This window comes from Aspergillus tanneri (genome assembly GCF_003426965.1).
Source record: "Aspergillus tanneri strain NIH1004 chromosome Unknown AapTan_8_pilon_pilon_pilon, whole genome shotgun sequence".
NCBI classification, from domain to species: Eukaryota; Fungi; Ascomycota; class Eurotiomycetes; order Eurotiales; family Aspergillaceae; genus Aspergillus; species Aspergillus tanneri.
The window spans coordinates 1,868,758-1,895,824 of record NW_022984635.1 but is presented as its reverse complement, the minus strand read 5'-3'; the positions used below and the strand labels follow the sequence as shown (position 1 = coordinate 1,895,824).

The 27,067-nt window shown below is 47.6% G+C and overlaps 9 protein-coding genes across 9 annotated transcripts; 5 read left to right on the top strand and 4 right to left on the bottom strand.

Moving 5' to 3' along the window:
• Window positions 1-1,856: 1,856 nt before the first annotated feature.
• On the top strand, window positions 1,857-5,769 carry zfpA (putative C2H2 finger domain protein; the record flags this gene model as incomplete). Its single annotated transcript, XM_033575803.1, has 3 exons — window positions 1,857-1,867; window positions 3,640-4,268; window positions 4,337-5,769. The coding sequence occupies 3 exons, from the start codon at window positions 1,857-1,859 to the stop codon at window positions 5,767-5,769; spliced, it is 2,073 nt and encodes a 690-aa protein (XP_033421658.1).
• Window positions 5,770-6,253: 484 nt separating this feature from the next.
• APA2 (putative bis(5'-nucleosyl)-tetraphosphatase) lies at window positions 6,254-7,394 on the top strand (the record flags this gene model as incomplete). Its single annotated transcript, XM_033575802.1, has 2 exons — window positions 6,254-6,379; window positions 6,477-7,394. 2 exons carry the CDS (start codon window positions 6,254-6,256, stop codon window positions 7,392-7,394), a joined length of 1,044 nt encoding a protein of 347 aa, XP_033421657.1.
• A 711-nt stretch (window positions 7,395-8,105) lies between these two features.
• On the bottom strand, window positions 8,106-9,464 carry ATNIH1004_011236 (uncharacterized protein; the record flags this gene model as incomplete). Its single annotated transcript, XM_033575801.1, has 1 exon — window positions 8,106-9,464. The coding sequence occupies one exon, from the start codon at window positions 9,462-9,464 to the stop codon at window positions 8,106-8,108; it is 1,359 nt and encodes a 452-aa protein (XP_033421656.1).
• A 2,982-nt stretch (window positions 9,465-12,446) lies between these two features.
• On the bottom strand, window positions 12,447-14,055 carry ATNIH1004_011235 (uncharacterized protein; the record flags this gene model as incomplete). Its single annotated transcript, XM_033575800.1, has 4 exons — window positions 12,447-12,760; window positions 12,816-13,569; window positions 13,638-13,919; window positions 13,984-14,055. 4 exons carry the CDS (start codon window positions 14,053-14,055, stop codon window positions 12,447-12,449), a joined length of 1,422 nt encoding a protein of 473 aa, XP_033421655.1.
• Window positions 14,056-14,941: 886 nt separating this feature from the next.
• Window positions 14,942-16,234, bottom strand: ATNIH1004_011234 (uncharacterized protein; the record flags this gene model as incomplete). The annotated part of the gene is made up of 2 exons (XM_033575799.1): window positions 14,942-16,077; window positions 16,159-16,234. The coding sequence occupies 2 exons, from the start codon at window positions 16,232-16,234 to the stop codon at window positions 14,942-14,944; spliced, it is 1,212 nt and encodes a 403-aa protein (XP_033421654.1).
• Window positions 16,235-16,434: 200 nt separating this feature from the next.
• SMG1 (putative small nuclear ribonucleoprotein SmG) lies at window positions 16,435-16,985 on the top strand (the record flags this gene model as incomplete). Its single annotated transcript, XM_033575798.1, has 5 exons — window positions 16,435-16,464; window positions 16,523-16,594; window positions 16,720-16,794; window positions 16,860-16,892; window positions 16,959-16,985. 5 exons carry the CDS (start codon window positions 16,435-16,437, stop codon window positions 16,983-16,985), a joined length of 237 nt encoding a protein of 78 aa, XP_033421653.1.
• Window positions 16,986-17,493: 508 nt separating this feature from the next.
• Window positions 17,494-21,479, bottom strand: ATNIH1004_011232 (transcription initiation factor TFIID subunit TAF2; the record flags this gene model as incomplete). Its single annotated transcript, XM_033575797.1, has 4 exons — window positions 17,494-17,823; window positions 17,883-18,674; window positions 18,727-19,095; window positions 19,158-21,479. The coding sequence occupies 4 exons, from the start codon at window positions 21,477-21,479 to the stop codon at window positions 17,494-17,496; spliced, it is 3,813 nt and encodes a 1,270-aa protein (XP_033421652.1).
• A 739-nt stretch (window positions 21,480-22,218) lies between these two features.
• ATNIH1004_011231 (sn-1,2-diacylglycerol cholinephosphotransferase) lies at window positions 22,219-23,806 on the top strand (the record flags this gene model as incomplete). Its single annotated transcript, XM_033575796.1, has 6 exons — window positions 22,219-22,246; window positions 22,314-22,417; window positions 22,481-22,606; window positions 22,669-22,712; window positions 22,767-22,844; window positions 22,894-23,806. 6 exons carry the CDS (start codon window positions 22,219-22,221, stop codon window positions 23,804-23,806), a joined length of 1,293 nt encoding a protein of 430 aa, XP_033421651.1.
• A 762-nt stretch (window positions 23,807-24,568) lies between these two features.
• Window positions 24,569-26,932, top strand: ATNIH1004_011230 (putative choline transporter Hnm1; the record flags this gene model as incomplete). Its single annotated transcript, XM_033575795.1, has 12 exons — window positions 24,569-24,677; window positions 24,726-24,806; window positions 24,870-25,160; window positions 25,218-25,406; window positions 25,471-25,658; window positions 25,714-25,737; window positions 25,817-25,844; window positions 25,909-26,121; window positions 26,184-26,241; window positions 26,302-26,433; window positions 26,515-26,699; window positions 26,766-26,932. The coding sequence occupies 12 exons, from the start codon at window positions 24,569-24,571 to the stop codon at window positions 26,930-26,932; spliced, it is 1,665 nt and encodes a 554-aa protein (XP_033421650.1).
• Window positions 26,933-27,067: the final 135 nt, after the last annotated feature.

Genomic DNA, 27,067 nt, shown 5'->3' with positions numbered 1-27,067 from the left:
CGCGTGCCGACACGCGATAGGCTCTTTGGAATGTGGCTCATTCGAGGATGTGGCGCTATTCCGTCATGTGTGCGTCGTTCACACCGACTAGCAGTATTACCATACACTTTACCATGGTTCTCATTTCTCTGTTCCGTCTGCGGAGTCGGGTATTATCAGGCTTTGAGATTGGCTCCAATTGTCCTTGTCAGACGTCAGTGCCTTGATCTTAGTGTTTACATCTCCGTATTCGGCAGCTCTCTAGATCAGTATCATTCTGCGTCCGCCATGTAGTCCAGCAAACCCATAGTTTATCTTACTGAGAGACCTTCAATCGTGAATCGACAATGTGATGGCTAAAATGAATCGATGTAAATAGCCGACGGCGCATGGCGTTTCCTAAGTATGCCTAGTAAACCTTTCGTACTTTAAGGTTACGTAGGTAGATAGGTACCACTTCGGTTTGGCTTTCGGTGTCCCTCAACCTCGAGTACTGTACTGTAACATAAACTTACTCAGCCTTGCATGAGCCACAGAAGATCCACCTTGGTCTCGATGACAATTTGGTGCCATTATCTTATTTTGCACTAATATCGTTCCGCTGTCTTGTTTTGGCTCTCTTTTTTTTTTTTTCATTTTCTTTCCTTTTTTTTTTTCATTTTCTTTCCTTTTTTTGAGGGGCTCCATTTTATTCTGTTGGCACGGAGTACGGAAGACACTTCTCCAGTGGTCCATAGTATAGGTTACAGGCCTTGCTGACTCCTACTGATAGTCATGGAATGTTTACGATGAGAAATAAAGAACAATCTCAAGGGGGATCGTCGTAATATCCACAAACCAGGGAGAGTATGGAATGCTATCCCAGACACTTTCCTAAAACAGCAAATGGACAGTCGACCAGTGGCAGAACTCCAGAGTTCTAAGTATTAATAATTACATTCTTGTGACATGGTTGTAAACAAGTGCGGCTTAAAAATATGAGAGGGAGAATGACCTAGTACTATACTCTGAGTCTGTAGCTATGGCTCTAAAAGTACCTACTCCGTACTCCGTACGGAGTGAGTTCGTCCAGTTTTGGGCAGGATGATTGACCCCGTCGGGTGCCCTAAATGAGAATCGTCTTCCCGCCCGGCACCATCTACGGCGCTTGATTGGAACAGGGACCTCGAAGTTCTTATGACGCTTCATTTGCCTGTGAGGACATGTCTGCCAATCAAACCCTATGCACGTTTCTGAAAGGAGTGCGGATGTGGGGCGACCGTACCAAGATCGTCAACAGGCCCCATGTTGGGAAAAACCTGGGAGTTCGGAACTGGCGGCCATGGCTACTCTGATAGATCAGTGGTTTACTAGAGTAGGTACTAGCATTTCCGTGTCTTCCTGGAGGTGGATGTGATCTGAACCAAATTGACGGGATGGAAGGAAGAGCAGTATATACACCTGCCAAGAGTTCTGGCGGATTATTCCATTTACTCCGTACAATGTCGACAATCATTGATTTTAATGCCCATTGCTACTGCAATTTAAGCGATTCTTCTGCACAACCATTGGAATAATAGAATACCTACTAGACTAGGAAAACAAAAGGTACAAAAAGCAAAAATTTGATGTGGGAAATCAACTGAGCGTGCGCACTGACCGAAAAGCCCAGCTAGCCTGCTCATTCCAAATACAGCCTCGGTCGATGCACAAAGAGAGGAGGGGAGAAAATTTGCCACCATCTTATCAGAGTACGTATGTAGTAGCAGCAAGCGGAGGCGGAAACATCAAGCTGTTGAAGCTACTCAATCGGCAAGGTTGGATCAATAGTGAAATGGGCTACTGACAACCAGATCCATGGCGTCGCCACGGATGTGCCGATGACACCTGCATAAAAAATGTCTGGAATGTAAGTACGGAGTCTCCGTCTACAAATGATTTTCCCATGCAGCTCCATCGTAATTCTCATTATTCAGAAAATCTGGGTTCAGATTCCAAAAACTACAGAGTACTACTCCGTATCTGGGGTTGGCATAATGCCATAAAACAGCGAGGTAATGACTTTTTATTTTCATTCGCATGAGTTCGGAAGGGCCGAAACAGGTTTTTCTTTTAAACAATAATAATAATAACAATGTTCACAAAGGGAGAAAAAGAAAAAGAAAAATGCAGGAACCATTAATAAAATTTCTCATAGGACAAGCCCATGAGAGACAACTTGTACTTTGTGGAGGCTTTGGCAGTGAAGTGGGTCCATGTTTTTTTTTTTTTTTTTTTTTTTTTTTTTTTTTGTAAAAAAAAGGCGGATTTTTACTCCCGTACTTAACCTGACACTATTCTGTATTGGGTATTACGCCATTTATCCATCCTATCCATGGATGGTTTCTGGAGAAGACCGAAATAGATAATCGGATTAAAAATAACATGAACCTTGGGATTGTCCCTCTGGATTGTCTACAACACCCAAATCATCCGACGTAGTGGGATGGCTGTAGGTGGGCGCGAAAAAAGACCTAAAAACAAGATAAGATATAAATATCACCAACTGCGACTAAAGCAGGAATAAATAGAAATAAATTAATCCGAATTAGGGAAGACGGTTGGAGGGCTAAATGTATGGAGTAGAAATAGAAAATAGAAAAGACAGAGTACATTACGACCTTCGCATCATGCAGGGTTAGCGTGGTATGTCCATACTTTCCAAGCCCGCTAGTGTATGTATCATCCATGCTCGACTACTAATAATACAATCATAATACGGTTCGATTTCCCCTGCTCGCCCGATTTCTCCACTCCTCCACCCTCCACCATCCACCACCATCATCATCATCATCACACACACCCCGGTCCGTTTCGAGTCCTTCGACGCGCGCTAATGACTCTCTACCCCTGTCCCTGCTGCGCATTCCTCCCCCAGTAGTCTGGAAGGCCTTTTCTTAGCGTCGACTTAGTTACTTCGTAGTTAGTCCATCCCCGTCCACTGCCAATCCAGATGCCACACTTCACTCATAGGGCCAGCAATCACATACATTTAACAATGCTTTTGCCTCCCCCTCCTCCCTCTTTCTTCTCTGCTCTGTTCAGCACGCCTCTCATTCCCACTCGAGGCACGAGTCGGACTTTTTTTTTGCGATCGACTCTATCGCACGACACTTTCATAAGAAGATCCACGCACCCTCTCTCACTCTTTCGCTCGTCAATTGTTTCGTGCAGTTGTTTGATCCCAACCCTCGTATACTATATTTTATTATATTTGCTTGCTCTCTGCCTCGTCTTCTATGCGTCCCTTCTAGGCCTGCCTTTCTCTCTTAACCAGTCCCTTGCGTACTCTATCCGGCTATTCTAAATTATATTTGTCTACTTCCCTTGCACTGTTTGGTGCACGCTCAGTACTGAAACCCACGAGGATCCTTTCACTATCCCCCGACTCCTGTCGGTCCTCCGCCGAGTCATTGCCATACCTCTTGACCTGGTCATTACGAGTCAATTGACATTCCTGATCGAATTGGAAATTCGTATGTCCTCCCGCGCGGCCCGTCCCTTGCATGGAACCCAATCTCATTATCCATCTGTCGCTGAATTATACCGTATTTGAGTGAGCTATGGTGGCTGACACTTGATGAATGAATGTCTTGCAGATCTACTGCGGCTTTTTCTGAATTCTCATTTTTTTGACAACAGTCCCCGTCGCAGCCCGATCCACACGCATTGTGGTCAACGACCAACCGTTTTCGACCGACAAGCGGGCATGCAAAGCCAATTCGATCGTCCTGACTTCCTCCTCTTCCCTGTGCAATCCACCGACAAAGCCCCGATGCTGGCACTGGATTCGTCGAGACAACAGCAAACCCCATACTTTCAGCATTTCACAATGGATCCCGCAATGATCGAATCGTTTGGGTTCCATGTAGATAACTTGAACGGATTCGGTCAAGCCCCTACTTCGGCCAACATTCCTCAGTCCTCATACTACGATACGCCGCCTGTGTATACGGAGTCCTTCGACGCCAATAAAGGGGCCGGCTTACCACCCATGCCGGCAACTCCACCGTCTATTCCCACGTCCCGAACCTCTGATGCTTACATGCCTGGGCTCTGTACTGCTTCTGGACCATCGGTTGCAAGCGCCTCATCCTCGGCCATTGGCTCCCCCTACTCGAGTAATGCGCAGATTGTCCAGGAGAACTGGATCGACACTAGTCACGGCCTGGGGCTTCCCGCTGCAGTCATGGGTGACCTGTATGATTATATGGGGAACCCTTTCGACTCGGACGGGATCTACGGGAAGAAATATCCGGACAGCTTTGTTGGTGAGTTATGATTCCTCAGACCTTGGATCCACTGCATGCAGAATGCTCACAAGTGAATTTTTTGACAGACCCTTCCATGATTCAGCCAATGCAACAGCAACATTCTCATCTCTCACCCCCCGAACTCTCTTATACTGAACAGTCTGATTTCTCCTTACCCCAGGCTGGCTTCCTTCCCCAATCCCCTGCTCCTCAGCCTCTAATTACCGAACTCTATTCCACAAAACACTCCATGCCACGGCCCCCAATGCCCGCCTCTCCCTCATTGGTGCCTTCTAATTCTCACCCTGTTTCGACCTATGATCGAAGGTCCTCTATTTCATCAATCCAGTCTCGCCGTTCGCAACCAAGCCCTGCCGCAAGCAGCCCTGGAGCTGACGAGGATGGCAAGGAAAAGGATCGATGCCCTCACCCGGACTGCGGGCGAGTCTTCAAAGACCTCAAGGCTCACATGCTGACCCACCAATCTGAGAGACCTGAGAAGTGCCCAATTGTCACCTGCGAATACCATTTTAAAGGGTTCGCGCGCAAATATGACAAAAATCGGCACACCCTGACCCATTACAAAGGGACAATGGTCTGCGGTTTCTGCCCGGGATCGGGGTCGCCCGCAGAAAAGAGCTTCAATAGGGCTGACGTCTTCAAGCGCCACCTAACTTCCGTCCATGGGGTGGAGCAAACACCGCCGAACTGTCGGAAGAGGAGCCCAGTTTCATCTACCAATAAAGGCGTTACTGGATACTGCCATGACGCCACTGGCAAATGCTCCACATGTTCGGCCACCTTCAGCAATGCTCAGGACTTCTACGAGCATCTGGACGACTGCGTTCTCCGGGTTGTTCAACAGGAGGAGCCTAGTGAGGCCATCAACCAGCAACGGCTTGCTGAAGTCGAGTCCGACGAGGAAGTTAAAAAGACCATGGAAAAGCACATGTTACTCGACACGGCTGGTACCGTTGATCGATATGACGATGACAATGATGATGATGATGACTCTAACGACTTTACATCCACGCGGCGGTCCGCCAAGTCTCTCGCCAAGGCAGCTAAAGGGAATTCCGGCACTGGTTCCCGTCCTATCCTGGGAAATAATGTTGTCGCCAAGCGTGCGACTGGATCTAAGCGACGAAACAACCGTGACCGCTATCCTCAGTCCTGGGGTTGCCCCAGCAGCAACATTAAAACCAAGAAGCGCGTTCTGTGTGTTTTTGATGGCCAACGCCGTTTGTGGAAGGATGAAATGATGCTTGACAGTGAATTTGAAGTTCGACTCAAGCTCCCCGGTGGTGCAGGAGATGGTACCAACCGCGAGGCGTACGTCACTGATCTGGATGTTGAAACGCTCAAGCGTGCTGAGGGAGTCCTGAGTGCCAATGATGAGGAACGTGGTTCTTGGATGGACGGTCCTTCGAATCATCTAATTGGGCAGCCGGCCATGATACTGCCTGACTACTCCCTGCCTCGGGAGGTGGATGTGGATATCGAGGAGTTGATGTCCTAAATGCCATTTGAATTTGCACACACTTCCTTTTGGTTTCTCGCTTCGAGCTCGCCGTTTTGCTTGGGTAGCATGATAGCGTTTCTCTCTGCCTGCGACGTATATTGATACCAATATTTGCTATTGCCGTTTATATGTGTGTTGAAGTGTCTTGGGATTTTATTGTTGTATTTGTATTTCTCTCCCCTGCTCCTTAGTCGACTGTGCCATTTGGTGTTCAGGAGATAAAAAAGGTTGGAAAGGAGTTTTTTTGGAATGGAGAATCCTTGGCCTTAATACTTGATGACAATCTACTTGTTCTTGAATTTAATCCAGACTTCTGCCAAATATCTGTAGCGATTAGGGCTCGAGCGGATTGGGCTTAGTGCGTCAACTGTATCTGGCACCCGCTCCCGTTCACATCTGCCCCGCGCATTCATTCCGCCTTCTGTGAATCTGTTTCATCCTTCCATTTCTTTTCTCCTTGTGAATCATCATTTGACGCAACATGCAATTGGGCCTTTCAGAGAACCTGTCGGCGCTGGTGGCTAGGCGCTTCACATCTGCTAAAGATGGCGGTCATCTTCTATTCTCCCAGACCCATCTCTCCACCGTCTCCTCTTCAGGCATCCCGGTTTGTACAAAGCTGTCTCTTTCCTCTTTCAATCCCGCATGTCTTTTTGCTATCTAGCTAACAATTGGCTCTCTTCTATTTTCTTTACATGACGAAGTTTCAAATTCGATACTGCCCTGCTCTTGCCAATAAACCTTCTGGAGCGCCTAATTCTGACCAAGGCCGCACAGGGCCAAAACCCGATCCTTTTGAAGACCCGTCTCCCGAGTTGTTGATTGCCCAGATTCCACGAGAGAATCCGTCACATACACTCGTACTGAATAAATTTCCTGTCATCCCGAACCATTTCATCCTCGCCACAAAGGCATGGAAGTTGCAGACAGATATCCTAGAAAAGGAAGACTTGGAGGCAGCATATTCTTGCGTCAAAGCATGGGCTAAGGAAACACAAACGAACGGCACAGAACCTAAGCGGCTTTTCGCTTTCTTCAATTCAGGGAATGAAAGCGGCGCGAGTCAGCCCCATAGACATCTGCAGTTTTTACCGGTCGAGGCCATGTCGCAAGGGGACACAGGGAACTGGCAACCTCTAATTGACTCCATTTTGTCGCAACGCATCTCTCCTGGCTCCGAGTACCGATGCCTGAGCTTCTTACCTTTCGCACATTTTGCCCTTCCACTACCCCCGAATCCCTCTGCAGATACCCTCCATGCGATATACCTGTCTCTATATCGAGCAGCCTTAGCAACGGCAAAGGACAACCTGGGAGACGATATCCAGACAAACACCAGTGGCCCCGCTGCAATAAGCTACAATTTGGCTATGACTGACTCAGCGATGATGATTTGTCCAAGGAGGAATGAAAGTAGTCGGATCCCTGTGGATCCTGCCGCATCCCAAGATGTAGCTGACGCCGGTCTTGTTGCCTTGAACGGTACGGTCCTCGCCGGTACCCTCATGGTAAAGGCGGAAGCTGAATGGGATCAATTGCGTCGGAACCCTAGGGCTCTGACCGATGTACTTGCGGGAATTGGGTATCCACAGCCGGACTTACGTGAGCTCTCCTTGCTATGAAGCCCGCTTACGAAACGGTCGGCTTTTAAAGAGTGATTGGGACCAAGAATGGAGAAAGATTCGAATCCTAAACACCAATACCTGTAAGATTGGTCAATCATCCGGGTATTATGGAAAGAAATTATTGTGACTTGATCTACGAAAACAAGTCTTACTAACAAGATTATCGATTTCCTTGGACATTGAGGGCCCCATGAATAGAGATTAGAAATATCCAGAATTCCATTGCTTGCATTCAAGAGCACGGCAGACTCTTTTTAAAGTGCAGGCAATTTGATAGCGCATTCTACTTCGCTCAAAGGTTTCGTGGAAAGTCTCACGGTTAACAAACTAAAGCCATCTCATAGACTACTTACTGTTGTTATACTGAATCTTATGATTGCCAGAAGAAAGGCGTGCATATGATCAAAATATTATTTGGTATCCTGTTTTGCAACCTATATCACATATTCACATTATGGACCTCACACCACTTCTTCTTACAAGTGGCATTACCAAAGTGGTATGAACCACCATGGGCCCATATGTATTGCGCTACCTTTTTCCAAGACACTTTTGGTGGTTGTGTGGTTGCTGCCTTGGACCAGCAAAAAGAGGCGTAGCTATTGTTGCAGTGTTTTCCAGCCTCTGAACATGCGTCCACTGCTTCACAGAGCAGCCTTACCTATCTAGTTATCAGTATATAAGGGGCGATGATGGGGAGCAGCTAATTCAAGAGTTACTTACATCTTTTTCTTGCCACTGTGGTTTCCTCACTCGCTGCTCTTTAGATTTGGTGAGTGTCCGGAATCTACCACGCAGCGTCGACTCGGCTTCCTTGAATCCACCAAGCCTCTTGATGTCCTTGTAAGATAACCCACGGCGCTTACACTCAATCAAGAAGGCATTCCGCTTCTCGCTATGACAAGAGAATGATCTATTGCCCAGCAGCTGCTGGCAAAGATGTCCTCCATCCATTGTGAACTTTGGGTGCGTCAGTTGGTTGAGTCGATAGAGGTACTCGTGATATGCGAATGCATCCGTGGCAAGAGTAAAAGGCTGCTGCTCTCGATTCATACCCAATGGCTCCCTGTTGGGTACTATGTCGGCGTAATCTGGTCTGCAGGAGGAGTCTAATTGAACCGACGTTTGGGTGTAGCAGTGGATGTCATTACCTAGAAGTGTCAGACCGTAAAGGCTGTCATCCGCCGCCGCCGTTTGATCAAAACTTCCGTCGGTCCTGCCATTCTGTTCGTTCACGTTGGGGATTTCTGCTCCGGCAGTGCAAATGCTTTGTCGTTGCATATCCAAGCTCGGTTGAATTCCAAACGTTGACCAAGGGAGAGGCGAAGTGGGACTGCATACGGTGTCAATCGGCGTGAAGCTGTTGTCGGTGGTATCTACAGAGCCCCCTTCTGGAGATCTGTGGAACGGCGGTACAGTGCCCGAGCTATCGGTTGTCCAGCCTGGTTTCTGTACCACGACAGCCTCTGACATAGTCTCTGGCATACAGTCATGGTGAGATATTCTAGGAGGGAAACAAATTGGGGTGGTTTCAGACTCCATTTTTGACATCGTGAAGGAAGTCATGTTTCTGTTAGCTATATATAGACTGGATGGCTGGTCAACTGGATGGATTAGCCCAAGGGTAGCACCACTGGAATCGGGCGTTTCTCCCTTGGTCATCCTGTCTGATTCCAATGTGGCTGTAGTGGTCTGGTCATGTCTATAGTCGGAGATGAAGGCTTCACTTTCATCCTGCATTGACGGATCACGGGTTCCTAATGCCGGAGATCTTTGCGTCTCATGCGGAGAAGGTTGCAGGCTAATATTCTCTTGGGAATTGAGTGAGGAGAATTCCTGGGGCCAATATTGAATACTTTCTCCCATGACATTCCCTTGGGTGGGCATGTTTCGGATGGGCATGTCACCGAGATCCTTCACATGGCTTGTGTCGGCCTCCAACCAATGTCGCACCCTTGACTGGTCACAGATTTCTTCTTGGTGACGGCGCAATGGTTCGGCTTTTGAATCGTGGGCGCCAGGTAGAGGGACCGTTCCATAAGTGGTGAAAGCGTTGCCCGCGGCCATATTTGAAGAAATGAGGCTTTTTTCGAAAAGCATTTTATCTTTTGGACTATTGAAATTGACAAGAACGCAGAGACTCGCTTTAAATTGAGATAAATGGTGCTTTCTTTACACTGTTCACCGCTATTATGGCCAATGTTTTGTATATACGCTGGATAAAGCGTGGGCATTAGGCTTTTGTTGCCGGAATATGCACGTTGTTGGGCTTTTCGGGACACCTGCAGCGTCATCCAACCACTCAGTATAGGGCGAGGTTTCACTTTGGTTGCCTCAGCTTATTGACTCACTCAAAAGCCCCTTCTGGCTCCAGCTAATTGCGCCTCAATATCAAGGCTTGTTGGAAATCCACTGCGATCTCTCAACCGTTGATGCGCGCCAGGACTAGCACTTGCGTTTGGGGCTTATGAGCCGCGAGAGAGGAAGCAAAAAGGGGATTTTTTTTCTTAAAAAAGATTGGAGTGTCCAGTTAATATCTCTATGGCCAGACTCTGACCTTCTGTTGGGCACGATCGACCTACTTTACCTTCCATAAGCCACGGGTAAAAGAACGCGCCAATGTCTCACACATGCTCACCTCTCAGGAAAAACCCACTATGATTCGAGAAGTATCCCGGAAAAGCTTTCGGGAAGAACACCCTACGTTCTGCTCGCTTTATCTGGGAATTATTTATGCTGAGTTGGACAGTAAAGGCAAAGGGGATTGTTGGGGCACCGAGAAAAGGAAGAGCAGTATACATCACACTTGATAAATGAAAAGAGAACCACGAAGACGATATCGAATCCGGTGCACTTCACCCCCCTTTGCAGTCCCATTCAGATGGTAGTGAAGCAGCATTCCTTTCTTTAATAGCCGAGATTTGATTTCGCACCACACCCCCCTGAAAATCAACTTTGTTCAATTTCAAGGCTTCGTCTCCTGACACGAACGGGAACAGATTCCTTGTCCAATAGCTGCACAAAGCGATATTGTTTTCCTAGCCCAGGCCAGGCAGTCTACAGTAAAGGACTCCTTGCCCCCTTTTCGTACCGATTGACTAGCATGGATGTTACCGATCTAGGAGAAACATTTAGTCTATTCTTCCTGTACCGATTTTCTCTAATAATTGACGAGTCTCAAACTATTTAGCCTGTCAGATTGCCAGTCATCTAATCGAAATGCTCCCGGACCTTTTCCAGGGTGGCGTAAGAAAGCATGAGGGCAAGACATCCCCGGTCTAGAGTGCACTAGGAATCGCGCACCTGCGACCACCGTGGAAAAAAAAAAAAAGGACTTATTAGTACCTTGGAAAACCAAACCCAAGCTTCTAGTAACCAACCCAAAGGAGCGGTGGCTATCTCCTAAGGGTTGGTGCGAAATGGAAGGATGGATGAACGGGTAGCCACATAGGGCTTTGTTCGCGCATTCCGGGCCTTGGCCTCTCTCTTTCGCTGGCCATTCTGTCATTCATATCCGTGTCTTAGTCAAAAGCAGTTAGCAAAGAAAACGTTTGATCGTCGGAGAATTAAGGCTAGTTCCGTCGGATCTGGAAGTGTGTCGTTTAGCCTTCAGCTAGGGTAGCCTAACAGACGACTTCACCATGCTCTTCTTCTAACTTCCTTCTTTCTGAACTCTAATTTACAGACTGGTCAAGCTGCAGGAATTCTGCATATGCGAGTCACTTCATTGCTTTTCTTTTTTTTTTTTTTTTTGGGTGGGAGTTGAATGGGCAAAGTGCATCCGATGTTCTATTCCCCCAACGCAACGCCAGTCAGTTCCTCTATGAATATATCTAGATCTCTATTATATCCACCCATAAGTTTAAAATTCCGCTAAGATATGAACATTAGGTTGATCCCGCATGCTTGTCTTTTTTTTTTTTTTTTGGTTTGGAAGTCTTCCGTCTTATCTTTACTCTATGCCCTCACTATGAGTAAAATGTAGATGAATTTCATACATATGTAGAAATACATTTTCCACTGTGGAGTAGCACAGAGATAGAAAAGGACCTAAAATAAACCCAAAAAGAATAGAACTATCGATATCCGGTTTGCCGATGGCGTTTAATCCGACCCCTCATCATTAAGGCTGTGAGAGGATATGAAATAGGATGAAATGGATGGGGTGGGATGATGAGTTGGGGGAGTGTGGGGGGGGGGGGTTACCAAAAACCAATCCCAGCAGGTAACTAATGGAAGGGAAGGGCATACCCTACACTATAAGAATAAAATAAATAAATAAAACTAAGACATAGAAACAGGTCCAGAACGTACAGAGTATACGTATTCAGTTCAGTTATTCCCTCCTTTTCCTCTGCACGATCTCGACTCCTTGGCTTGCTGCATATCTAACCAACACCGTTAACTGTGGGTATGCGTTGTTCCCCGCACGTCATCCCCAGCATGATCAAGGTAGACTACGGAGCTGCATCCGGGCAGTGTATGTCTGTAGTACATCTACTCGACTAGTATATACAGAACGCCAAGAAGAGTCTCGCGGGGTTGGGATAAGCGAGTCGAGAAGGGTGACACCGCTACAGTGGGTTGGTGATGCGCTTAGGGTTGAGGTTGGCCTGCCCTAGACCAAGTCAGGAATGAAATCAACCGCATGAAGGCGACGTAATGGATGGATCCTCAGTGACCATTGGAGCTCTGCTGTATTTTCGGCGATTGTAACATGAACCCGCTGGGCTTTATGTCTGCTCCCGTTGTCGCTTATCCGGTTTGTCAACGCGGGCCGTTGAAACAGATTATAGGACCGGAAAGGAACTAAAGAAAAAGAAAAAAAAATAAAGAAAGAAAAGAATTTGATAGTATCAAGTACATCCAAACGGCTAGAAACAACTACTTAGTTTTCTATTATTAACTCCCATCCTAGCCGATCCGACATAGTACCACCCCATAACCTGTTCCTCCTGGGTGGAATGTGGAGATCTATATCCGTCTCGTCTCTCCTTCCCTCCTCAGTGAATTGCGAGTTTGGTACATGTCCCGAGCACAGACCTCATATTATTGTGTCTCATGCATGCCAGAACCCTTCGAGGCCGTCGGAAGAGGACAGTCCAACCACCTGTCAACCGAACCGGATGACGTTGTCGATTGCTGAGGATCTAAGTGATCATGCAATGCAATGCTCCTGTTGTTTTCTTTCTCATCCAGTGCCACGGCGCTTTGCTCCTTATTAATGGAGCTTTCATAAGACGGCGCATCTATGGCCACCCCGGGGCATGGGGACGACAGTATAACTTCGCTTTCCTGCGTCCGTCGGACTGCTGCCTCACTCTGGCCTTCGAAGTGATCCAAGAGTCGGTCAACCAAAAGCACTTCACTCCAATCAGAAAACGGTCACATAGCAACCAATCGAAGAAAGCAACTCACCTGTCAGTAATGTGAACGTAAAAGCGTACAGGATTACCGGTGATGTCATGAAAGAATAAACCAGTGAGAAATGCTGCGCGAAGGATACTAGGCTAGCCAAGAAGGCCCCAAGGAGGACATGAACTGTGGTTCCAATACTAGCGCAGAGAGTGCGCTGATGACGACGTGCCAACAGCAGGAAAGCGGCGAAGAGAAACATTACAAGCGATGCAACTGCAAAGAAATACACATAAACGAACCCCAGGACCTGCACGTACGTTCTTAGAAGCTGGGGCCCACTCAGGTGGCCGAGGCTTGTGCTCTCTGAGGGCACAATTCCCATGCTTGAAAATAAAGCCGCGGTTACGTTTCCTACAAGGTCACTGAGACGGTTGCGAGTTACAGAATAGCCTGTAGTCCCGTCCGTCGGACACAACGGGTGGCTTGGTAGGTCTTCCAGAATCTGCTCGATGGCCGTTTTTGCCTTAATCGAACCTTGTGTGTAATTAATCTCCATGTCAGAAATAGTCATCCGGAGTAGATTGATGGCTGCCTCCGGTGCGGGCCGTGGTTCTTCACAGGCGAACATTATGGTTTCCACTAGATAGGTCAATTTCAACGCAATGTCCAGAGTCAAGGCTAATATCTGCGATCCTTCAAGAAGGAGGATGAGAGCCACGTGGAATGGGAAATGCAGTTGAGCCCATATCTGTTGTGAGTATTTCCCAAGCATGCACCTTGGGGAGAGGTCATAATATGCCTGCCACAGAAGATACTACTCCTGCAAGGTTAGCATACGCAAGATAGGGGCCATAATGGTGGCATATTGCTCGGAGGCCATACCACATTTGTTGTAACACCCAGGATATGGACAAACGACCATTTGGTCCAGCCTCCCGGCCTCACTGTTTTGTTGACTATCCTTGTAATAGCTATGACGCCTTCCCCTATGATGATCAGCGTAAGGAGACCCATTCGCACATTCAGATGGGTGTCTTGAAGCCCAATCCCCGGGGTGACACAAGACACCCCCATAACAACCCACATCTCCAATCCGAATATAGCAAACCAAACGGTCCATATATAGGAGCGAATCCCATGTTGCGCCTCGAACATGAAAAACATCTAGTCATAGGTCAGGAATGAGTGACTTCCGCGATTGTTCTTTGATCGTATAACGCGGGCTTACTCCAAGGTACATTAAGCTTGAGACAAATAACATCATGGCGATTAGAGACAACCCCTTAGCAGCATGTTTCATACGCTGGCGAAGAAATAGAATATTGACAGTATATTGCAAAGCCAGTACTATCCGACTTCCGCCTAGTAAAAGGCTCAATGACTGAAAAGCCCAAACATTCTCCTCTCGAACGCGTGTAGCAAATCTTGTACCTGCAGACGCAAAACCAATCATAGCGGCTAACTGTACAGCCTTGCAAATTCGTTCAAAGACCGAGTCTCGAGCAAATCTAATATCAAATAGAGTCACTTGAAGCCAGGTGAACCATATCACGCCAAGGAAACCTATGTACGCCCCCAAAGCTAGCATATGAAGTCAATGTTTGGACAGCTGGGTCTTAGGAGATGTGTGGGTAAAACCTTCTACATTATGAATCTCGTGTGTCGCAGTGAAGGTAGACAGATTCGCCACGAAAAAGAGGTCAAAGAATAGTTCTATAGGAGTAGCGTCCGCATGCCGGTAGAGGTGTGGAGTGGCTCCATTTTTCTCGTCAGTCGACGGTTCAATAGGGTTCTCGATGAAGGGTATGCTGCCACGCTGCCTTGACGTTTCCACGGTGCATTAATATAAGGATACAAAGAGATCCTGGTTATATTGACTCACGGTACAGATTTGCCAACACGCACAGTGCTACGTAAAGGCTGGCGGGAAAACGAGAAGAAAGGAGTTCGTGCCATTGTAGAAAAAAGTGGAAAAGCTAGCTTATGGGTATCGTGGTAAAATTCAGCCGTCCCCAGTCAAGTGTCATTACATTTGGACAAAGCCGGAGGTTGGGCTTCCATGGAGTATGTTTAAACCCATGGTTGATATGCCGGAAAGAGCGACAGAAGTCGCGGGATACACTCTCTGCAAGAGCCAGTAGCATCAAACAGGCAAGTGCAAGCTTGACAGACCAGATAAGAGAATATCATGATTCGTCCTCTGAACTGGCCGTGGATTCAGCCAAGGGAGTGCCGAGGCTCTCCAGCCCCCGCGCTTTCTGAATGACGCCAGCTGAAGATGTGTCCTCTTCAGAGCCAGGAGCGAGGCCAGCTTCTCGCTTCAGTTTCTCGTATTTGTCACCGGCTTCTTTGATTAAAACCTGGATTTCTACTTCACGGACCGCGATATCAGCTTTCTCCTTTCTCAGCTCTTCCATTCGGTTCACCATTTGAGCCCTTGACTGCTCTATGACTGTCAAATTCGTACGCAACCGATCCATACAATGCGCGAGACGCGGGAGCGAGGTCATTTTAGGAGGAGTCTTTGGTCGCTCTGCATGATCTCTGCCACTCTTGCCCATTGCAGCTCTTGTTTGAGTAGCTTCATAAGCTGCTCTTTCTTCCATGTCCGAGTCATCTTCGTCGGATGATCTCTCTGCATCATCGATGAGTTCCTTCATTTCCTCGCGCTGTTTTCTCTGTTGTTCGCGCTCGGCCTTTCTCCCAAGAGAGATACGACCATCTTCCACAAATTCATCAAACCCTTCCGCGAAGTCTTCATCATCTCTAATGAGTCTGGTATCCGTATGCTCTTCCCGTGTAGCTTGAAGATCCCAGTCATCATCCTCCGCATGACCTTCAAGAGAAATGTAATCTTGTTCAGCCAAAAGGGAACCTTGTTCTTTCGCTAACCGCGCCCTTCTGGCTTTCTTTTCCCTTATCTCAGCCTCGCTTGGAATAGCTGATGGCGCTGATACTTTCATCACTTCTCCAAATTTGGCAGCCACATCAACCGTCTTTTCCTTGTCTGCATCGGAGGAAGCTTTCGGTGTTGAAGGCGTGGAATCTCGGAGCTCCTTTAGGTAGTCTTCATTGTAACTTGGCCTATCTTGCTCATGTCCAACCCGCAGAGGAAGGCGTTTGCCCGATCCAGACGGTGTCGATGATCTCTGGAATACACTGCTTTCTGGGACCCTTCTGCTAGGACCAGGTCTCTTGCCCAATACAACTTCGCCTTCCTGTCCGTCATCGTCGGCCATAGAAGTTCCGCCGGGACCGAACGAAAGGCGTAATTTTGATTTCTGCTTTACTTTAGAACTAACAGGTCGCTTAACAATTGGACCTGTATCTGTTTCTCGTTAGATCCTACTCTAACACCTTAAAGGATATGGGGCAGGCGAGTTTTGGATCCGGAAATGCTCACCTTGTCCGTCCCCATCATCTTCATCATCTCCGCCAATCTTGCGGGGCTTTTTCCGATTGGCAAATTTGGAGCTCATTTCAACGTAGCTTTACACGCCGTAATGGTTGAGTCGACCCGATAGTATCGATTGTTTGGTTGGAACTTTGAACTGAGCTCCGCAGCTCCGGGAACATTGTTTCTCCGACCCAGCTTAACTCACGCCGACGTCTCAAAAGTCCGTAATGCGACTGATATTCACGACCACGGAGGGCATTTGCACCAGACTGGCCAGCCAAGATGCCTCAAGCACAGCCAGAGTTGAAGAAGGTATGTCGCTGCTTCATTTTCTTTCGGAGCTGGGGAGACTGACAGTTAAAACCACCAGTATATGGAAAAGCGAATCTTCTGCCAACTGAACGGTAACCGCAAAGTCATTGGAATCTTGAGAGGCTACGATGTACGTCCGACCACCCTGAGCCTCTTTCTCTTCCTGTTGTGAACCGTCGATTGGATTTGCCTCAGCGGTGATGGCGATTGTTGCTGTGTTTACCCGTGGCAGAGTTCTGATATTGTACGTCGCAGGTTTTCATGAATATCGTCCTTGACGAGGCTTTTGAAGAGAAGACGGGCGGAGAGAAGGTCGCCATCGGCATGGTTGTAAGTAGTGAACCATGCAACTATCAAGCTGGAAACTATGGAACGAAACTAATATCGGTGTACAGGTCATTCGTGGTAATTCCGTCGTTATGCTTGAGGTGAGTAGCTACGCAGCGGTGTGATAAACCATCTTGTTAGGGAAGCTTACACGAATTTCACTACAGGCTCTGGAGCGGATAAGCGAGAAATAAAATAGAATCCGGGTTGGAAATGCTTTTACAGAGGGGGGTTAATCTTTTTTATTCTTTATGGAGTTTGAGGGCCGGTAGTTCCTTTCATGGTACGGTCGGATATATTTCGATCTCATCACATCTTTGTTTACGAAGAAAATGCACCGTCCAATATTTTGACTGATTAAATCGCGGTTTCCTTGGAGTGTCTTATCTTCATCCCCGACAATACACAACCAGGCTATTGCTATGCAAGACATCGACATTCATGACAAATAAGTCCGATACTGCATCAAATGAATCCGGCGAGGCCGGTACAAATTTAGATAAACGACGACCCAGAACAAAAGAATAGGATAAAAAAGGATCAGAAAAGGAATTTAAAAGCAAAATGCATCCATCCCATCCTCGCGCCATGAGTCTCCTTTACCAACCCCCTCCAAGGCTTTTTTAATTAAAAAAAGAAAAAGGAAAGGAACATAGAAAGCAAAATGTATAAATTACATGAATATGTAGAAATTAGGAATCCTCATTTGGACTTTTGGCCAAATTTCAATTTCAACTTGAACCCGCCACCAGGAGTTGACGGGGTAGATGGGGTGGTCGGGTTCTTAGGCATCGCCTGGGGGGCAGGGGAAGGGAGATTGGGAATATGTAACTTGGGAGTTTGCTGCGGTGTTGAGGTCAAATTCTGCGATGGCCCCTTTGCGCCAATCTTCGACTGTTTAAATGTGATACGAGGACCAGGGGGTGGCATTCCCTGTTCTTCTCGCTTGCGTTTTGCGGGAGCTGCTGCTAAATCCTTTGACAGGGTGAGTGTGGTGCGAACACGGTTGGAACGGAAGAAATGCATGCGTCCCTGATAAAATGTGAGCAATCTTGGAAGATGATGGAGCAGTTTTGAATCACGGCGCCTACCTTTCCGAGGTGTCTCGCTTTCCAGTACCGCGGGTATTTTAGGGATACCTTCAGGGACGTAACGGGGCTGTATAAGATTCGGCAGAGATCGGTGAATTCGGAAAGCTCCAATATCCCAATGCAGGGGGAGTTGCACGCAGCCCAGAGCGCCTCCTTCAGAGATTGGTCTCCAGAAACGTCAAGCTTCAGTGCCTCTATAGCACCAGGGACAGTTTGCTTTCGCGCCAAGTCTGCCCGGCGGACTTCAGTGGAGGATTCCTGCTCAATAATCAGACTATCACTGGTAGCTTGCTCCCGATTATCTGGTTCACGACCGAAAGCCACAGGTGCGAGTGCCTTGCCAAACAAGCTATGGAGACGTCGCCGAAGCCAGGCAGAAGGGTCGTTGGACATGGTGAAAATATACCACCTCAGAAGCTCAGGGCTTTTGAAGAGATCCATTTCCACTAGACATTCGAAGGCATCCAAACGAAGGAGGTCGTAAGTCCCAGCCCTGGTGTAGGGCAAAAACTGCAATGCGTCCATGTCCACTATGCTGGCCTGCATGAGCTGCATTTGGCAACGCAGGGCTGCACGGGAATAGACGTTCTGAAATGAACTCGACCATTCATCCATTCGCCGGTACCTATCAATTTCGGCCAGAGCATCTTTCTCTAGTTGCTCCTCCGCCTGGTACTCAAGCACTCGCTCCATGTCAAAATCATCCATTTCCACGGACGGCGACTCGCTTTTCCCCAGCATAGCATGACACAGTGACTGCATTAGGGTTGCGACATAGAAATTATCCGAGTACTACTCGCAACATGAGCACAAATCCAGCATCAAGGCAGTACACGTCACTCACCTCATTATTAGAATTATCGTTGAACTTCAACTTATCATGCAGAAAACGTTTCACTTGCATCGGAGTCTTCCCATTATTATCTCGTACCTTTGAGATAGCCTCTGGGATTAGTAATTGAAGGATATACGCTGCCCTGTCGGAAAAATCATTTGAGCGAGTCATGGGAGAGCCTGGTAGACAAAACAACTCCTGGAAAGCTCGTTCCAGATGGAACAGTCCTAACCAATTGATTTCCTCTTTAGCATGCTTGACAAGAGCCCGGGCTGCTGCTGCGCGGATTCCATAGAAATATCTCCGGTCCATTAAAGTTCGAACGAAGATTGTGGAAATCAGTGGGTGCTCCCGTTGAGCTGCCATATACTGAAGCGACTATTCATCTCATTAGCACTTTTACTCAAGCAAGGGAGGTGGGAGAAAGTAACAAAACTAACCTCCAACTGAGCTACAACATCGCGATCTTGTTGAAGCTGAGAGAGGTACATGTAGCCTGGCATCACCAATGAGAGTTTACAGATCCACTCAAAATCTGCATCCATACGGATCCATTCGTAGGATTCCTGTCCCATTCTCTCCTCGTCCTCTTTACTCCAATCTGCTAGCCTCCACTCTTGTATTTCCTCCTCACTTTGCAAAACATCACCTAAGCAGTAAAGCAAGACGTCTTCTTGCGCTTCTGCATTGGGGTCGCCACCTGAGGCGGCGGCAGCACGCTCCTTTTGCCGTTTGTTTCGTTTCAATCGTTTGTATTTAGTGTTATACGGTATGTCAAACTTGGTGACACCTTCTTTGATCTCAACGATATGCTCATAAGGGGTACCATCAGCTTCGTGGATTCTGATAGTCATGGAGCCCGTAAAGACTGGCTGGATCGCGCCGGCGTAGACACTCCGTATTTCTTCCTTGACATCACGCAGAAAATAATTCCTCTCTAAATCACGCGCGCTCGGCTGTTCTGATTGAACTTGTTTAATCATCATTTCGACCACCAACTTTTTCTTGTTAAACCTTTGTGTGGCCTGGAATCTCGGGCACCCAGCCCCATACACCCATTGATTGAAGAATGCATCCAACCTTGCATGACCAAGCCTCTCGCACGTCTTCTGAAACAGAGAAGTGGTGACTGCACCATTGGGTATGTCACCCATTCGAGAATTTAAGAAAAGCCGAGAGATAATGCGGGACATCGTCGCTTTCCCACTGGCTTTGGTGAGCCGTCGGTCCAGAATGAATAAAACTAGAGGCGCCTTCAATGCGATAAATTCGATCTCGGACGCATCTAACTGGAGATAATTTCCCATATCGTGTATCGATGGGCGTTCATAGTCCAACTCGCATACTCTATCTGACATTTGCTTCAATCGAAACCGATATTCGTTGTTCCCACAAAGCTTTCTCATGAAGGTGTCCGTGATATACCAGGCGACTCCCACGGTAACCCACGTATCCGTCAGCTCCTTTGGTATGATATTGACCCCGATCCACTGGCAGGATAGAGCGTGGGCTAGAGTGCGTGTTGAATCATACATTGGGTCAATAATTTCTTCGGGGAACAAAAGGTGGTTACTACAGATCGACAGGCACGCTGTCGGCAAGGTGTCTTGGGGTGTGTCATCCACGAAGCACATTTTGTAGCTTGAGAATGGATACGATCCATATGATAATGAAAAGAAGTCTATCGCCTTCGCCATTGGAAAGCATGTATTCCTAAGCTCATCCACTCTCCCCGGAAGACAGAAAGCGTGCAGTGGAATAGCATTCTGGCCAAGCTGTTCATCCTGATCACTTTCTCGGAAATCAGAAAGATTGACATACTCGAAGGGGCCAACAGCAAATCCAACTTGCTTGGCGGAAAGCTGAGTAGCACATGCAAATGAGACGGTCTTCTTGCTCGAATCTTTCGGATCGATAATCTCATCTGTCATATCTCCGGAACAAACCACCGATATATCCAATGTCTCGTCATCTGGAGAAATATATCGGCCGTGGCTAGATGTGGATTTTGTGCGGCCAGAATTAGCGCCGGATGGATCCCGAGACTTGCGGTCGAATACGTCCCCTAAGGAACAAGGGCATTTGATCGAAATTTCCCAGGTGCAGCGAGACGAAGGATCGTCGACGCAGGGAAACAGAGGACATCCGACGCCATAGCCAAGTGAGTTGGTTGTATAGACATGTGGGTAGCGTCTATCGCCATTTTCCATCCCGACAAACTGTAGACCCTCACGGATATTATCAACGATAAACTCGACATACACCGTAAGCGCCGTGAACCGGGGGAGAGAAGTCTCCGGCGCTTTAGAACTTAGTGGGCCTTCCGCATCATCAACAGCTCCAGTTGCTCGCAGGGACATCTGATCCTGGGCCTCAATCGAGAAAGGGTCAAGTTCGTCAATTCTGACACTTTTCGGGATCGTCACTAGTAGTTCCGCTTGCGGTGGAGATTTGAGGAGGCCATCGATCTTAGATGACAATCGCTGGTGATAGTGAGGGCCGTACAACTGAAGGGATTCGTAAGGATTCGTATATTTAATTGTAGGTGTCTTCCCGCCGACGTTGATACGCTTAACCTCACCCTGTCGAAAACTCAAAGGAATCACGCGAAGTTCCTTGTAATGCGGGTGGATGGTGATTTCCGTCTTGCCCTTGAGGCCCTTATTTGCAAAATCTATTTCCAGCTCGACCTTCTGATGTGCGACAGTAAAGCCCAGCCCCGGCCAGGCAGGGCTGGAGGCAGCCTCCACGACGCCTGGCATTGCGCAATATACTCAGTCGTGCACTGCGCCGCGAGCGCTTCGCTGACCATCTACCGTCATGTCCAAGTTCACAAGTCAACCGTATATTCTCCAGCTATTGACCCTCTATGGTGCCACAGCAAGTTGATTTTGAAAATGTCAGGGCGACCGGTGAGAGGGAAAGGCCCGAGAGTTGAGGTCTCAGCGGCGGGGGAAGTGAAGCGAGACAGGAAAGTCGCAGGAAAAGAAAGGGCCAACTGGAAGAGGTTAGCCCGACAAAATTGATAGAAAATCACGGTTGACTGAAGAAAGGGAAGGAGATATGGGAGAGGCCCAGAGCGCCAGAAAAAGGCTTCAATTTACCTCCACCTCAAGTATTCACTCACTTTCCGCTATTGTCGCGTTTGTTTCTCGAAAGTTGCGGAGCTTCAGACCGCTGGCACGTGATGCCCAGGGACTGAATGGCCGCCGATCCTCTCCTTCTCCTTTTTCAGAGCAATTCGGCGAAACACCCCTCTTCAACGGACTCTCGACTCCCTGTTGTGCGAGTGTCCTATTAACTAACGGCTCTAGAGGGGATTGGCGCTCAGTGAGAAGTCATCGCCATTTCCTGCACCATCTGCCTTTTATACCGCGCAATGAACTACTGAGGTTGATCATCACTCGCTGTTTCTTTTTTTTTTTTTTTTTTTTTTTTTTTTTTTGCTTGCCCTACCCTCCCTCTTCGAGAGTATAGATCAATTGCGCATTCTGTGGCAAGATGAGTAGGATATTCAGAAGGGTCCAAGGTTAGCGCAGTTTTGATTATGGACTCATACTGTCGAATATGCGAACTAATCGTTCACATTATCTCAGAGATCCAACACTCGCTCTCCGATGATGTACTCATGCCCCTCAAGAGTTACAAGTACCAAAGCGTGGACAAGTCGTTCATTTCTAGGTATATATTAAAACATTATGTGCGGCAACCCTGCTCTCGGCTTGACCTCTCACCTGTTTCTAACCAAAACGCGCGGCTTTAGTGGAATGCGGCCGTCGAAGTTCTACCGCTCTGGATGGCTCCTAATATGGTGACCCTTTTGGGGTTCTTGTTTATCGTGGGCAATGTGATGCTCATTGAAATATATGTGCCGGATCTGATTGGGCCGGTATGAGTGGCTGAAGTTAAATATCAGCGTGGATACTAGTCACTAAGATATATTGCTCCTAGGGTCCCTCTTGGCTATATTACAGTTTTGCTTTTGGCATGTGGATGTAAAGCGGTCCTATGTTCCATGTATATTTCTGATTGCTGATGTGAGAATATAGGTATTCTACACTGGACAACGTTGATGGCAAACAAGCACGGAGAACGGGGACTTCCAGCGGTCTTGGGGAGCTTTTTGAGTCAGTATCTAGAACAGATAAGTAACTGGATGGCGCTAACCACCTACAGCCATGGAATTGATTCCTTGAACTGCACACTTGCTAGCCTGCTGGAAACTGCCGCCATGGGTTTGGGTTCCTCTCAGCTTGGCGCATACACGGCTCTTGTGCCCTGTCTTGCAATGTACTTTTCCACCTGGGAGACCTACCACACACATACCCTTTATCTTGGGTACTTCAACGGTCCTACGGAAGGCCTTCTGATTGCCATTGCGCTAATGATCGCGTCTGGGTATTATGGACCTCAGATTTGGTCTCAGCCTATAACGGACCTTGTCAATTGCCCTCAAATATTTGGAAATAACTCTGTGAAGGATATCTGGATCCCGCTTCTCCTTCTGTCCTTCTTTGTTGGACATCTACCAGGCTGCATTTACAACGTCATCGCCTCTCGGAGACAGCAGAATCTTCCAGTGGCCCCAATTTTCAAGGAGTGGATTCCAATGATCGTATTCACCAGTTGCAATCTGGCCTGGCTGCTCTCACCCTACTCTGTCGTATTGGCCGATAACCGACTGGTTCTGTACTGCTGGACGATCTCGTTCGTTTTCGGACGGATGACCACCAAGATCATCATCGCTCATCTGTTAAGACAGCCGTTCCCCCACTGGACTGTTCTGCAAATTCCATTGGTCGGCGGTGCTGTACTGGTCAATCTACCCCGGTTCGGCTTCCCCGTAGTTAGCGGATGGCTGGAGATCTTATACCTGCGACTTTATCTTTTGTTTGCATTCGTCGTATACATGCATTGGGCATTCTTAGTGATCAATAGGATCACGACATTCTTGGGTATCAACTGCCTAACAATTCGAAAAGACAACTCGATAGCCAGAGACAGAGCATATCGTGAATTTGGAGAGGCCAATGATGAGGATTCGAATGGCAATATTGATCCTAGCAAAGGGGGTCTCAAGAGCCATTAATTATTTCCGTTAGAGAAGGCAAAGCGTGGTGTACAGTGTTCTGCTCATCCCCGCTTCAGATACAATCCACCTATCCTTTCGGGGTAGGAGTCTTTCCTGCATTTATATACTCTCGTCTCTCTATACCACCTACCCCTATTTTTTTTCGACGCCCATACCTAGGCCCATGTTGATGTTCTTAATGCCCGCCTTGGATATGCCAGCACCGCGGTGACGCTAATGAACTTAATGACTCCTGTTGATGGCTGATGCAAGTTTGACCACATTCCGGCTGGGGGAACCTCTCTTTTATTTCTGGCGTATATAGATAGATGATGCATTGTGGTATAGTGCGAAATACATAAGATAATATGAATAGACCCCAGATCTCTCGCATTTAACGATGCAGCGCTAGGCCTGCTTCAGCCTAGTGGATGCAACGCGACGGTTTTGAATCCCCATATTTCAGCTCCAGAGCTAGCTCGATGGAGCCTCCTAGCGTTCACCTCCGTCTCCTCTTAGTGCTTCCTTACAACCGCCCGTCGGTTATCTCCCCGGGGAACCGGCAATCCAGGCCAGATATCCGATCCCATGCGATAGATGATAAGGCTAGACCGGGACATTTTGCAGCTCCGCAGTACTCGCCGGTAGCCACAGACAGGATCTATATATATAAACCCTGTAGAACCTGTCGGCGCAGGGGGTCACAAAAACAACCTCCTCTTCTTTTTTTTACTCAGTTCCTTGTCAATTTTTATTTTCACCCAGCAATATCAGCCCAGGATGGGCACCTCCGACGGGCTTGCGACACCTGCTGTACGTCCCGTCGACGACAATGGCTCCGATATCATCCAGGTCCAGAATGCGGATGAATTGCGCCTGGCTCAGATGGGTACGTACTGTCATTTTGTTGGCAATCTGGATTACTGACTTATTTTAGGTCACAAACAGGAGTTGAAGCGTCACTTTTCCATCTGGAGTTTGATCGGTCTGGCGGCGAATTGTACTATTTCCTGGACCGGTCAGTGGACAATCGTGTATATATTCCCAAGTTTCTAGTGATCCCTAACTTCTTCGTGTATAGGTCTCGGCCTTGGCCTGATTACCGCCATCAATGCTGGTGGTCCCGGTGCTCGTATGACCCATCCTAACCCCCTTTCCCTGTACTACAACACAACTGAGGTTCTGACGACTCAAGTGATCTATGGATTCATTCTTGTTTTCATTCTTCAGTGTTTTCTAGGGACCTCCCTTGCAGAATTCGTCTCGGCCTATCCTGTTGAAGGTGGAATGTACCATTGGATCGCGGCGATTGCTCCCAAGCGCTACAACAGCGTTCTGAGCTTCGCAACGGGCTGGAGTACCGTGTTCGGATGTAAGAAGCTGGTCGCGTGACTAGGCTCATGATACCGGGTGGCTGACTTCTTTGTAGGGATTTTTACTACGGCCTCTACAAACTTGATCTATGCATCTACTTTCATGGGCCTTATCACGTTGTACAAGACCGATATTGTACTTCAGCCCTGGATGACCTTCGTCGCATATCAAGGGTTCAATATCCTCACAGCAAGCGTTATCATGTTTGGGAATCGGTATCTTCCATTGATTAACAAATTCTCCTGTGAGTATAGCATAAATGAATCCATCCATCATATGCGCACGAAGTATACACTAAATACATGAAGTGGTCTATCTTCAATTGGCCTGGTTCGTCACCATGGTCACAGTTGCTGCTGCTGCCCCATCCCACAACGATAGCAAATTTGTTTTTCGCACTTGGATGAACGAGACTGGCTGGGGAAACAACGTTGTTTGCTTTATTACGGGTCTGGTGAATCCGCTTTACTCTCTTGGTGGACTAGATGGAATCACGGTAGGTTCTGTACTATTCGTCTATTGTTTAGAATTGATTTTGCTAACCCATACAGCATATCACGGAGGAGATGCCAAACGTAAGTAGGATCTATCTATATCTATATCTATATCTATAGTTGGGATCTATCTGTATTGGTGTTGATTAATATTCCCCAGCCTGGGAAAAATGCCCCAATAGCTCTAGGTATGTTGTACTGCTCCCTGTCTCTTGTCTCTTGCAATACAGTAGCGCTGACTATTATGTTTAGCTTGCACCCTCTCCATAGCGTTTGTCACCGGCCTGTCTTACCTCCTCAGTCTTATGTTCTCCGTGCAAGACTATGGAAGTCTGGCAGATAGTCCAACAGGTTTACCGTTGGCAGAGATCTTTCGTCAAGCAACTCAGACCCGTGGTGGTGCTTTCGCCCTCGTCTTTCTTATTTGGGTGGCGCTAGGCCCATGCATGCTTGGAGCTCAGCTCAGTATGTTTTGTTGAATCCCAACTCCTCGTAGCTATTCGTTGATCTTGTCTAACTTTCGGCAGGTACCGGAAGAATGTTTTGGGCTTTTTCTCGAGACGACGGTCTACCCTTCTCTAGAGTGTAAGCAGCGCAATATATCACATATCTCTTTCGTCTGTCCCATCTATTAACTCCTCTCAGCTGGGCTAAGGTTAATCCACGTCTGGGCGCTCCGTTTAACGCTCAGCTGTGTGTGGCTGTCATTGTGGCGCTTCTGGGCTGTATTTATCTTGGATCAACTACGGCATTCAATGCCATGATGAGTTCCGCGGTGTGAGTACTACACTTCTCATTTAAGACATCTCTTCGATTGAGAGTACAAAGACAGGGTATGACGTGAGCTAACAAGATCAGAACAATCAACAACATTGCATATCTGATTCCTATTCTGACCAATGTCATCCTGGGTCGTAAAACAATGCACAGAGGTCCCTTTTTCTTGGGCCCTGCTGCTGGCATGGCGGTCAATATCGTCACCATTGCCTGGCTGGTTTTTGCTATTGTTTTCTTTTCTTTCCCGTTTTACATGCCAGTAACAGGTATTTTACCTCTTTGATGCTGAGTTATCACCCGGTAGATCGGATTCTAATCTATCTGTCATACAGCGTCGAACATGAACTACACCTGTGCATGTGTTGGAGGGTTCATACTCATCGAGCTCATGTGGTGGCTCGTCGCCGGGAAGAGCTACTCCAAGAGTATGCAAAAGGCAAGGGAGGAAGAGCAGAATGCTGCACGAGCTGTGCTGGTCGGCCCAGAAAGCAAAGACTAGACGATTGATCTAGCGCACTCTTATGATTCATGCTGTTTGATTTGATAGTTCCATGACCCAATTCTAAAAGGCACGCTGGTTGGTTTCACCGAGTTTCCAGTGTTTCTCTGCTTGATTCCCAGAAAGTTGCATGTT